Source organism: Camelus dromedarius, chromosome 5 (genome assembly GCF_036321535.1).
Source record: "Camelus dromedarius isolate mCamDro1 chromosome 5, mCamDro1.pat, whole genome shotgun sequence".
NCBI lineage: Eukaryota > Metazoa > Chordata > Mammalia > Artiodactyla > Camelidae > Camelus > Camelus dromedarius.
The window spans coordinates 19,862,245-19,876,059 of NC_087440.1; the positions used below are offsets into that span (position 1 = coordinate 19,862,245).

The window sequence follows — 13,815 nt, forward strand, 5'->3', positions numbered from 1 at the left end:
GAGACACTAGGGAAGAAGCATACTTTAATGGTTGGATGTTTCTCTCCATTAATGTAGGGTTACATTTTTGTTGTTATTCCTACAAACAACAGAATAAATGAAAATAACAGGAAATCGTGTATATTCCATTATTTTTCAATTAATACATTTATTACAGCATAAATGTTCTTTGTTGATTGATTCTTTTATAACATTACTTTCCATCAAAAAAATTTTGAGGGAGGATATTGTTTCTTAACTTGCTGAAATTTTGGTAAACAACATGAGGTCTTTAAATACGGAGTCACAGAAGGCAGGAGCCAATTTTTTTCTTTGTGATGTATACCTCCTGACATACTCTGGTGTTTTGTTGAGGAAGTCTGAAGACATGGCAATTCTAGTTCTAAAGGGGTAAGGAAATGATCCATCGTTTCCTCTGCATTATACTGGCTGAAGGAGCACGCCTGTCTCTTCCTTTTGTCTTCTGAAAAATAAAAGGAAGGAGGCAAAGGGTGTTTGAGTGGAGGGTTTTCTAGGGGTTAAACCCCGGTGCTTAAGAACCTCTGAGAACCCTGCAGCTTTCACTTAAGTAGCTCCTGTAAAACAGAGTTCTCCAAAATAGGAGGGGGTGGAGCAGAGACGACCGTCGGGCCGCCGTGGGGTACAGCGCAGGTGGGGGCAGCCGCCTGGTCCAGAGTCGAAGGTGCCTGCATTCTGCAGGTGCAATGATTTGAGCTCGCAAGGGCTCCGGCTCCCGAGAGGGCGGGAACAGCGGCGTTGCAGTGTGTGGGACTTGGCTCCTGAAACAGAGTCCAGACATAGACCAAGCACTAGACATCGATCCAGACGGGTGCCCATACCTGGCCCGGGTGAGGGTAAACAGCATCTATAGGAACTGCAGGGAGAAAAGAAACCCCTCGTTTGGGACGCCAGAGGGCTGGTCCGGCTTGGCTCGGTCGTACTGCTTTCTCATGATTGCTTCCCCAGCTCGTCCATCATCCCAGTTCCCTATTTCTATTGGTTCTACCGTCTGCCACTCGGTTCCGCCGCGCTGACCCCTATTGGCCCCCTCCGGCCGAGGCCCCTCCCTACTAGCTGGGCACGGGCTGTGGGGCGCCGAGGAGAGAGAGCCGGGCGCTCGCTCTTGACTGGGGGGAGGCGGTGGTGGAGAAGCAGGAGGAGAAGGAGAAGGAGGAGGAGCGGCGCCAGCAGGAGGCAGCGGCAGCGACTGCGCTGGGGTGATGGTGCAGGTGCTTGGGGTCGGCGCGGAGCTGCCCGGTTGAGGGGCGCCTTGTCCGGGGTCCGCAGCGCCGCCGCGTCTCTCCCGGCGGCGGGCGGGCGGGCGGGAAGATGCTGAGCAGGTTGATGAGCGGCAGCAGCAGGAGCCTGGAGCGCGAGTACAGCTGCACCGTGCGGCTGCTGGACGATAGCGAGTACACCTGCACCATCCAGGTCAGTGCCTCGCCGCCCCGCCCCGCCCACGGGACCCCTTCGTCCCCCGAGTCTGGCCAACTTGGCCCGCAGCCGCCAACCGGGGGTCGCCCCAGACCCCAGCGCTTTGTCCGTTCCTGGCTGCGGCGGACGGCCCAGGTGCAGAGCGCCTCCGCCTGAGCCCCATTCTGGGGCTGGGCACACGGCACTCGGCGCCTCTTCGGGGCGAGTCCGCGCGTCCTGGACCCCCAACTCGTCCCTGCCCTCTTCGGGGCTGAGGGCGCTCCATCCTGGCTCCTCGAACCCGCCAGTGTGTGGAGCACCTTCTGCGGGCGTCTGGAGGGAGGCGTTCAGGGCGGGAGGCTCTTTCCCCGGCCGCCCCGTCGGGGGGCTCAGGCTTTGGCTCTCCGGCCCGGCAAGGACGGCTGGCTGCTTTTCTTATCTCTCTTTGGTTGGAAGGATAATGGTGTATGTCATAATTTCCTCCTCAGCATTTGTGAGTCAGAGCTCTCAGAAGGTAGAACTGAACGCGCAGCCCATGCAGAGTGGCCTATTGAAGGGAGCCCAACCCTCTGGGCTTTAAAGATTTAGGGCCCCCTCCGGCATTTCGCTCCTCAAACCTTATTCAATTGGGTATTTCTGGGGGCGTGAGGTAAAGATTTAGCAACAAGTCCTAGCTGTTTGACGTTTGGCATTGGCGAGGAAGAATCGGTGACTTACAAAAAAACGCCAACAATTCGTTAATGCTGCACAGCATTTCTTCAGAACCTGGTATTTTTCAAGGGATTTTTCTTTTTTCTTTTTTTCACAACCTCTTGCTTATGTTCTTTCACTACTGCCGTGTGACACGTCAGGAGTAGTAGTCTTCCCCAGGAATGCAGTCACAGCCCTCTCTCCTCCTTTATAAAGTCAGAGAGAGAACACATTGACAATGCTTCGGTGTTAGTTCAGCAGCCAGGAGGATCCTGCGCTCACTGCCGGAAACTGCTCTTTTTGGAGAAGCAAATTGAGTTGGACCCGGAGGGGTCTCACCTGATCCCTTACGTTAGCAGCGAGAAACCCCAGAGGGCTTCTCGCCTCAGATGTGGCAGACAGAACTGTCGGCCCGGGTCCTACCCTCTTTGTCTCCCTCCCCCCCCCCCCATTAATTTTTTTTGCTGACAATGCTCAATAGCGGAAAATAGCGGTGTGTGAGAAAGACCTTGGCTACTATATGAGAGCAGCTGCTCTCTGCTGACTCCGTGCTCAGTTCAGCCTCCCCTCCACTTTGCTTTTTCTCCCACCCCCCAAAACCAGCTCTAAGCATAAGTGCTGACTTCTGCCAAAGATACATGAGGGTAGAGAGAGAGAACAAAATCTCTTTTTCAGGCCACTTAGATACAGATTAAGCAGTCATAAACATGCTAGCCATCCAGTGAAAGGATTTTTGTAGTTGGATATGATAGAGAGATGTTGTGTATTATTTCCTTGCTGAATGAGAGACATGCTACTTTTTGTTTCTATTGTATCTTTATGTGTCATGTACAGTTTTTTTGTTTGTTTGTTTGTTGGGAGGCTCGAGAAAACATTGATTGAGTGGACATCTTGACCATTTCAATACATTGTGTAGAGCTTTTAAATCCTTTTGTTTTAAAATTTAAAGCATTTACGTGGTAGCATATCAAGGGCAGTGTGAAATTTAGACTACATGAATCCCAAAAATACTTTTGGGGTATATGGTGAAACAAAATTTCTGAGGCAGGTCATTCACTTGCCAAAATATAGAGTACAAATGAAACACAATTCATGTCACTTCTCCACTAGTGATAACCTTGGGGTTTTAAAGTATTACAGTAAGGCAACTAGTTATCTTTCCTAGTTGAAAAGCCAGTTGGTTGATGGTCAATATGGTTGTGGATAGTTTTTATTACTGTTGAGAAAAATATTATTTTTAAATTGAGCAGGACTTATTGGATTTATGCTTGCTATATGCTATTATGGTTGTGTTTATTTTCCTGCTGTTATTAGTTTACATTATGACAATTTAATATGTTAAAAAATTTTAGATCACTTTAAAAAATTAAGCTTGGTGTAACATGACCATCTGTAGTAAGTGTCCACTATCTAGATATGTTAACGATTGTGCATTGTGATTCTTGCATGAAATTAAAAAAGAACAGGAATCCTAGAGTATATGTAATATTGTCATTATCTGGCACTACTATTGTGGATTGCTTTTATTTTGACCCTTATCAGGAAATGTAAAAAAAGACAATATCTTAATGTGAAATCAATATTTTGTGCATATACCTCTTTTGAGTATTTAGAGATTGAGCTTTTCTTAGCAACTTTTCCCCCTTGTACATTTCTATTGTGTGTGTGTATGTGTGCACACACGTGCTTACTTTTCAGACACTAGGCACAGTATGAATCAGTATGAAAAGGAGCTGTGAACTACTTATTAGGTTAAAGCAATACTTCCAGCATTTTAGGAATTGCAGTACTGTGTATTTAAAAATGTTTTTTGGTAATAATTTGAGCTCCTTTTCCTAAAAGTATTGTATGCTGTGTCTTTCTTTAAATAAGGTATCTATTTTAGAAAGATTTCAATGATTCTTGAGATCATCAGAGACCACTTAGGGTATTAGAGGATCAGAAATGTATCTGTCATTGAGTTAGAGTCATAATTGCCACATTTGGTAAATTTCAGTTGTAGGAAATTCTGTCAGTGTTGGTCCAGCTTTCATATTGCAGCAGTTATACTGATCTGGCCTTTAGGATGTGATTATTAAGGTAATGAAAATGACTTATTTCTTCTCAGTGAAGGTTGCACAGTTATCAGACTATTCTTTTATTCTTTCTGATATGCAAATATATTTGTAGACCATGAGAAATAAAAGCATACATAGGAGGGCTGTAGTATAATTGCTTCCCTGTGAAGAACACTGTTAACAGCTCCCTGACAGTTTTGAAGGTCACTGCCTCATAAAGGTAGATCTGCCCCATATTTTTCACACATCTGTTTCATTTATGCACATCTATATTTACTTACTACATTTACTACCTTACTTTGTTATTTTATTTGGGAGAAAATAGGAAAAATAAAAAGGCTACCTAGTATCTTTGAGCTCAGTATACCAAATGGAGTCATTTAGGTGCTTAGGCATGTAATATCCTAAGGAATAGATTTTTAACTATCAGGTTATAACAGTTTATAAAATATTAAGAATATATATTGCAGAAATTCCAATAGAAATATGTATTGAAAAATATATATTGTCAACTCAGAAATATTAATCATTTTTTTGTTACTGCTGAAAAGTAAAGCTACCCTAGAAAATAATGTTTAATGAATTTTAAAATGAATGATTTTACTGGGAACACATTAAAATTACAACTGATTAAGCAGCTAGGTTAAATTAGTTTTTGCAGTTAAATAAGGTACGACCATAAATGAAATGTGTGTGCAGAGACAGTTCTACAGTGGAACCAAAATATGGGTTTGATTGTGGCTCAGCTAGTTGGTAACTGTGGGGCCTGGGGTAAGGGAGGGAATGTTGAGGGAGAGAACAAATGTATTGATCTCTGCACCTGCAGGCCCTCTACCTGTATTATTACCTGATTTACCTCACATCAGCATTATGAATTGATTCTATAGCCATTGTACTAGCTGAAGAAATGGGATTGCGGATTTGTGGGAAAGCCTATGTTTGTTGAATGGCTAACTGTGTGCTAGGCTTTCTGCTAGGTCCTTTACTTATACCTTACATCAACCATTGAGAGGTATGTGGTATTATCCTCATTTCACAATTGAAAGACAGACCCAGATGAAGGAACTTGCTCAAAGCTAGTAGGTGGCTGTACTGTATTTAAAACCCAGTCCTTTTGTCTCTAAATCTCATCTTTGTTCCTTCTCGCCATTCTGACTCCCTAAGTCACTTCGCCTGTCTGTACCATTTTGCTCTGCAGCCCCCCTTTCTGGTGAGAAGTACAGTATGTAAACTGTGTGCAGTATTTTATGGAGCCTTTGAGTTCTCTGATAACTTTCTGCAGTTATCTTTTGTTGAATTAGTGGAGCTCTAGTTCATAGTTCCTCATTATAAAATGGGAATTTAATACTTGTTTTGCCGGAAAGAGTTATTTGGAAGTATCACTACAAATAATAAGTAACATTTAAACAGACTAATATACTGTACTTACATTGTGCCTTATTGTATTCAATTCAGAAATAGAATTGTGAAATGTTTTACTTTTTTAGGAAAATAAATGAATTTAAGTTGTAAGTCCCCTTAAAATGATTTCTGGTTTATCTCAATAAAATTGTAAAATCCAAGGCCAGCATAACTGACATCTTTATTAGAATTCTTTTTTAAAATCAGGAGTTCAGGTTTGCTTTCCTTCTTTGCTACCAAGTCTTTGGCTTTAGAGGGCATTATTGCTTGGAACATGATTTGTCTTTTCTATGAACTTCTGCTTCTTGGTAAGTGGAATCCCTGGTTGCATTAATGCAAACGATATGTTCTTAGAGAATTAGGATAATTTTATTCACACAGAAAAACACAAAAGCTGTTGTATTTTCATGAATATTGTCTTTTTAGACTTTATTTTAAAAAGTAATTATGCTGTCTTAGGATCTCTGTTACAATAGCAAGTCAAACTCTAATTTTTGAAACTAAGATAGTTCCAAAATTAGCCTTCTAGGATCCTAAAAGCATTTGTATTCTGTTTCTTAATTTCTGTATTAAAACATTTATTGTATGAAACTAATGCAAACCAATCTTTTTAGTACAGAAGGTAATTCTAGGTATGTATTTGTGCTTTGATTTTCCTTTTGAAGAACTCCTGTTTAAGGAAGTGGCAGTGTCATCCAAGAGAAATCTAGAAGCAATCACTACAGCAGATTTTACTCAAGGGTATTTGTATGAATTTGCATTCTATTAATTGCTTGGAATGAATATGCTAGATGAGGCAGTTCAACGTAGTGTATAATTAAAGAGCATGTGGTTTTGGAGTCCTCTGTTTTTTACATTGTCCACAGACTCATTTATGATATCCGTGCTAGCATTAATACAGTACTTTAAGCAAAGGAAATGTTTGCCAAAATAAAATCAGACAACCTGAAGCAAAAAACAAGTCATTTTAAGATATGTTTGTGGTGGTTTATGTATAGGTCTTAAAATGTGCAACCCCAAATAAGAAACAGGGCATTAGTTTTAGAGGCGACTTACCAATTACATAATTATTACTACATTAAATATTTTTGGCTTATTTTCAGAACTTTATTTTCTGATAGATTATACATTAGAATTTATAAAGGAGAGGATAAGAGGAAGCTATAAATCTTAAACCCTAAGAATTACAGCACCTGTTCAGTGCCTTACATAGTTATAGCTCAATAAATATTTCTTCTGATTTGTGTCACATGATTGCTATGTTAACTACCACACTTTAAAATTTCTTATGCTTGAAAACAATAAACATTTTCTAACAATTGTATAACCCTTTTTATAGTTTCAACTCATCCCATTTTAAACCATGTTGCTCTGCATCCTCTCTGTATGTTGAGGACAGTATGTACATGTTGTATTTTATGGAGTCTTTGAGATCTCTGATAACTTTCTGCGATTATCCTTTGTTGAATTAGTGGAGCTCCAGTCCATAATAGCTCCTGTGATTTTTTTCGTTTGTCTCTTAGAATTTCAAGCCTTTCAGGTGCCCTCACTTCCCCCTTCTCTGCAGGTTTAGAAGGCTTAGATCAAATGAATACTGTGTAGTAAAGTGCTTCAAGGAGCATTAGAAGTCTGGCAGAATTAGGATATTGAGCATAGGGATCACAACAGCCGCAGAAACCTCCTTTACTCCTTTCCCCTAAGTGAGGACCACATAAAACAACCTCTTCATATCCTTATTTTCTAACCTTTTGCCCTGACAGGAAGTGAACCATGCTTCCCACTCTGTTTCTAATTATGTCTATTTTAAGTTGAATTCATTTCTCTGATAGTTTTGCCTGTAACAGTCTGTCTGACTCTGCAGACCCTGTTTCATGGAGCAGCCTCCTGTGGGTCACTCTTCGTCAGCTGTGCCTAGCCAGAGCTTGTCCAAGAGATGTGAGTATCATGGAGGATTGTTAACTTCTGTATCTCACTTACTTGATGCTCAGGGAGGACAGTGCGGCTCCCATGGAGGCCAGGTGGCAGTTGTTGCCCTGCTGTTTTATGGCCTTGATCCTTGGGACTCAGGTCAACCACCTGAATGGTTTTCTCATGCAGGTGAGAAATTTGATCTCTATCCTATGTTATAGAGTGAATGGTATTTCCCCTCCAAAAGCAAAACACCTTGTCCTTTGTCTATCCTAGCCATTGAAGCCCGCCTTCCATTTCTTAAAGACCTTAGGCCCTGGTGGCCAATTCAGCTTTTTTCACTTTTACAAACATTTAACATATAGGTAGAGCCAAAGATTGACTGGGGAGAGCAGTTTCTCTGGGAGAATAATCCCTGGGTTTAGGTTATGGACCTCTTGCCTCCCAAGGCCATGTGATCCTCATTATTGTTGTCAGTATCTTGACCAAGATAGGCCCCTGCATTGGTCTTTCACCAGTTGTAATTGCTGTACTGCTTCTGAGGATAGTATTTTACTTTTGTGGACTTTCCAGCTTAATTGTATCATATCCTAGATTTGGAAGGCAGGAACTTGTGAAGCTTCTTAGGTTCAAATTCTTCAGCCTCTTGCTTACTACTGTCAGACTAAACACCAACTTCTGTGAATCGAGTTCTCTAAGGAGATCCTTCCGTGCCATGCTCATACAGGCAAAATAATGGGGCCACATGCTTGGCAACCACTGAGTTTGTGTACAATAGCTCCATTCACTTGTCTACAGAAAACAGCCCTTTGACAGTGATTATAGCTTTCATTCCCCCTCCTCTCCTTCTGACTCTCTGCATTACCATGACCTCATCTGTTGATTCATATTTAGAGATACTCTGGACCACTCCAGAAATGCTTTAGGACTTGTTGCTACGTGATAAAGATCATTGCAGGTTAGACAACCACTGCCCACCAAGGGAAGCCATTCAAGATCAGGACCAAACCTAGCTATTCTTATGCCTTATTCGAGCCATCTTAGTGTGTCACAGTTCAGGGACTTTTTGTAGAAATTGTGAACCTTGTTAAAATCAAGGAGGACAGAGTAGAGGGTGGGTTAAAGCAGTGGTTCTCAGTGTGTTCCTGGATGAGCAGCACCTGGGTACTTGTTAGAAATGCAAATCTTTGGCCCTACTGCAGACAGAGCAAAAGTAGGGATATGGAATTCAGCAGTTTGTTTTAACAGGTCTTCCAGCTGAGTCTCATGCGTGAATCGCTACTACTGGGTTACACTGATATTTAGTAGGTAACATTGATGAGTATGCTTGATTGACTGGTTATAAAAAGTGAGGGAGAAGAAGCCAAGAGTGAATCTCATATTTCTGACTTTTGATTTATTTGTGAATGACCTTAACTGATTGTCTACCCTTATGAGGTAAAAGTTATGTTATTTGCAGGTATGCACACCTGTCTCCAAGTGGGCAGGATTCTAAAGATGGGTCATAATTCCCATTTGATGCTTTTATATTTATTGGTTAGCTTAATTTTTGTCTTCTCTAACCTAAAAACAATATGATTATTTCATATTTGTATACTGTTTTTCAAAGAAATCTTCACAATTTAAAGCACTGAGGGAATCAGAAGAATAAATGTCCCTTTCGTACAAGGGGTTACAGTCTAGAGTGGGACTGCAGACATGTCAGTAGCAGACTGTAAAAATCAGAGAATTCAGGGCTAAGACAAGATGATATGCTTTGGCAGTGCAAATGCGGGGGACTCTGAAATTAATAAACATTTCTCAAAGGAGGTGAGATTTGAACTAGGTCATGAAAGATTGCCAAAAGCAGAAAATGGGCTGTGGGGATGGGTAAAGGGCATTCCAGGCTGAGGTAACAGCAGGCTACTTCTAGGTAGAAAAGCTAAAAATGAAAAGCCAAATATACTTAGCCTTTCCTCTACTGTGTTGATCTGACTTACTCTGGTACAGTTGAGTCAAACAACAGAATCTACTTGCCCAGGAAAAATAACTGTCAGCAAATTTCAGTCATTCTTGATGTGCTCAGAGGAGTCAGTCTAAACTAAAAGTAAATGCGTAAAGCTGGCATTGAATTAAATCTATTTCCAAAACTGTGTAACACAAATTAAGATTCTGCACAAAGCAATGGCATTGTATAAAGAAAAGGTGGATTTGGACATCAGTCTTAATTCTGTGGCTGTAGCAACTGCATATGAATTTTATTTTCAAGAGTGGTCATTTCTGGCCTCAGTTTAGTTATCTGACAAAAAAGAGGGTATCAAATTCCAACATTCAGCCGACGTTTGAAAAATCCTTTGAATGATACAGTGCAGCCTAAACTGCGTATACAGCTAGGAAGTATGACCCCTGGAAACCTAAAAGGCACGTTTCAGCATCTCTATTCCCAAATCTAAGTGGCCACCAAAAATAGCTTTTCTAGAGGATGGAGGAGTGCATCCCTGGATTCCCCAGTGAACCCCTGTCTGCCAGCTCCGAAGTTCCCAGCCCTACACAGGGTGCACGTTTAGCATTCAACACAATGCCAGGCTAGAGCTTTGGGGATGGGAACCTCCAAGAAAGCACTGTTTGGCATTTGGGCAATCAATGTTCGGCCAAATGCCAATGCTAATAGGTTATTTTGCTCTGGAAAAGAAGAAAAAAGAAGGGATAGTCTAAGGACTGATGAATAGGGGAATGACTGACAATATGGGCACTCCATTTTGTTGGAGAGATTAAGAAGGCTTGCTGTGAAGTGGTATTATGGGAGCCAGATAAATTAGCAAAGGCCCACAGGCCCAAGACCTGAAAGAAATAGTGGTACATCAAAACAGCATGCCCCAGGGCACACTCAAACGTCTGGCCACTTTCGTTGAATTCACGGTAGGAAAAAGCCACATCATTAGGAACTCTCCTAGTCTGGTACTCCATCCAGGCACTCCATAGTCAGGCAGATCAGCTTTCGCCTCGACGCAGGTGCAGAGCCTTATTTCTCTGTAGCCTGATTTAACTCAAGGGCCTCTAGTCTGGGCCCTAGCCTAATTTTGAGAACACCTAAGTGGAAGAGTTGGCCCTAGGAGTCCCAGAGGATTCCAGATAACTCGAGGCAGGAGGTACTACTAAAATTCTTGTTTTGTCAAACACGAGCGAAGCAGATAAGAACATTGATCACAACCCAAGGAAGCAGAATTAATCAATTCACCTGAGGATCTCAAGTACTTCTAGGGGATAATTGAGGCTTGAGAAGGCATCCAGCCTGCCTTCTTTCTGATTTTTGCTTCGAGAAGAATCCAAAAGCTCCCCAAATTATTATGGAATTGAAGGTTTGTTAAGTCAGGAGGACCCATGGACTGGCAGTGATGCCTGGGGTGTTATAAGGCATATTGAACCTGCAATTTCATAGTACACACTCATCTGTAAGACAGGATATCCCATCAGCTCTTTGGGAGGCCACTTGGAAGAAATTTGGCTGTTGAGAGAGAAAAATCTGATCGAAATATACAGTAGTTCCAGTACTACAATGTAGCTTCTTCAGTCTATGCCCACTTTCAGATTCTAGTACGTGTGAAGTAGGTTAAAAAGAAAAAAGTGAATGGGAGTTTGCTTGGTGTAGCTGCAGGATATATTACTGAGCTGTTTGTTGGAGTGTCAGGTTTTATAAGCAACATAGCTGAGTAACATTTTCTTCGCTTATTGTAACATACTGCTTGGATAATTTAGATAAACTTGTTTAAATGAATAGCCACAGTACAGAAAGCACATCTAAGAATTGTTTTCTAATAATTTTTATGGTAAAGGAGAACACATATTACCTGTATTCCAGTTTTTAATATTGGGTACATAAGACAGTGATTATTTTAAAGAGAAATATGTCTTGCTGCAAATTCTTTTAGTGTGCCATTATAAAATATTATGGACTATTCCTATTAATAATGTATCTCACATAAGGTACTTTTAGCTTTTTGTTGGAAGAAAATGACAGAAGCAGTAGAAGAACTTTACTTTTGCTTCACTTCTTGATTTCCACAATTTTATTTCCTACCGTTTTAATGGCGTGGTATGTCTTCTGTCCATCTCTTATTATGCCCTTTGTTTTATGCTGATTTATACTTTGGGCCACTCATTTAGTCCAGTCTCTTATCATTACTTCTAAATGCCATGATTTTCAAGTTATACCTTTGCTTATGGTCAAATTCTTTGTGTGGTGGCCACACCTTCTGTTGGTGGTGGGAGGTATTAAAAAAAAGTGATTTTAATATAATATAAATATAACCTGAAGCATAATGTGACCCATATCCTTTAATTATTTAACACATAAGTGTTCTATATTTTAGTTAATTGGAATTTGAGAAAATATAAACAAATGAAAATCTGTATTGTATAAAGTGACATCTTGAGGCTGGATTGAATATTTTATGTTTAGAGTTTTTTAATTAACTTTTTTGTGTTTATTTATACTTAATGGATTAATAGACCCAATGAGACTCTATGTCTACTGTGACTTCAGGTCTGGTCTTAGGGACTGGATGGACATGGCAGGGGGCACTGTCTGTGGCCAGGAAAGTCTTTACTTTGGACAGCTAAAGTCAGTAAAACTGGAGGGAGAGTTAAAATCATTGACTAAAGGGAGAAACAAAAAGATAAAAACTGGAGGAACAGTCTGGGTGGAGCAAAATAAACCTTAAGTAGAAATACCTGGTCAGAACTTGGAGTGAGAATCTGAAGCAGATTGGAGATAATGAAAGAAAACTGGTGATTAACTTTTGTTGTTGCAGGTTGTGTGATAGAAGTGTTAATGGTTTAAATCTTTAAAGGAGATCACTGGGCTTGGCCCCAATGTGGGGGTGATATTTAAAATATTCAACAATCAGTGAGTCATGGTGAATACCTACTTCGCTAACCAAGATACTGACAGAGAGGTCTCAAAGTTGTTTCTAGAGCTCTCTGCTGGGCCAGAAACTAAATATTTAGTGCTCAATCATGGGAGGTGGGGTTGAGGTTGGGGTTGAGCCTCTCAGGGCAGCGGCTATTTGTTGACTGGTAGAGAGAGACTTTAATATTTTAATGACCAGCACAGTCCTATTGGAGCATGCCATGCTGAATTCACTCCTCACTCTGTCATGCTGCTTCTGTTAGATGAGAGGGGAACTTCTAATAAGCCACAAGAGCTCAGGTGTTTTTGAGGTATCATAGGGGTCAGGATGAATTCAGTCTTCTTTTTTGACTGTAGCCTCAGTGATGGCAGGCATCAGAGCTCCTACATTGCCTTCCTTGGCTCTCCATTTGTGCTTGGCAGATATGGGGTCTAATAGTCAAGGTTTTACCCTCCTGTGATGTGTTGGACCCTTTCCTACCTTTCACATGCTTCCAAAATGCAACTCTGATCATTTTCTTTTTAAAATCCTTCAAGCTTTTCCCATTGCCTCCTGGATAACAGCCTTATAGAATGGCATGGAAGGCCTCCCATGGTCTCTGCTGCCTCCCTTCCAGCCTTGTGTCCTATCATCCTCCATATGCATTTTCTCCTGCTGTGTGAATCATCAGCCTCTTATTGCCTCCTTATTCCAGGGTAGACTCACTCCCCAGTGTTGATGGGCAGTATCTTTGGGGGACATTATTGCAGCACTTACTGTACTGAAATGTAAATATTCACTCACATGTCTCTCTCACTAGACTGTGAACTGTTTGAAGGGCAGAGATTATATCTTTCTATAGTTAGTATCTAAGTTCTCACCTTGGGGCTCAATAAATGTTTTTTTTTTTGGACAATAAATGTTGATTGTAGATATACATTGAAAATGTGAATGCTGATAGAGGAGTATTAATAATGCAAATGTAAGGTTACCTCTGACTTGAACTAAATAGATTTCTAAAAATGAACACATCAAATTTTCTGGTCTTTAGAGTTATGGTGACTTTAAAAGGTGGTTAGTGGTGACGGTTGTACAACTCCAGCAATATAGTAGAAACCATTGAATTGTACACTTTAAAATGGTAACCTTATAATGTGAGTTTCATCTCAATTCACATGTCAACTTCTTGGTTTTGACAACGGGTTATAGTTGTCATAAGATGTTGCCATTGGAGGGAGCTGGGTGAAGGACACATGGAACATCTTTATACTATTTTTACAATTTCTTGTGAATCTATTGTTATAATATAATAAAAAGTTTTTAAAGAGTGACTGAGTTGGTTTTCCTGAGCAAATTATTATTATTTAATTAGAATCTTTGGTTCAGACTGACTATAGAAGGTTTTCTTACTTGATTAGGATCCAGTTACCTTTTAAAATTATGTAGGATTTCTTTATAAGTTGAAAAATTTTGACATA

The 13,815-nt window shown here is 40.8% G+C and overlaps 1 protein-coding gene across 4 annotated transcripts in view; it reads left to right on the top strand.

The window, feature by feature from the left end:
* Window positions 1-1,117: 1,117 nt before the first annotated feature.
* FRMD5 (FERM domain containing 5) overlaps window positions 1,118-13,815 on the top strand; it is a 277,899-nt gene continuing 265,201 nt past the window's right edge. For all 4 annotated transcript variants that reach the window (XM_031453169.2, XM_031453171.2, XM_064485651.1 and 1 more), the window contains exon 1: window positions 1,118-1,431. In XM_031453169.2, coding sequence (XP_031309029.2) covers window positions 1,330-1,431 — 102 coding nt within the window. In that variant the 5' untranslated portion in view covers window positions 1,118-1,329. The remainder of the gene's footprint in view (window positions 1,432-13,815) is intronic.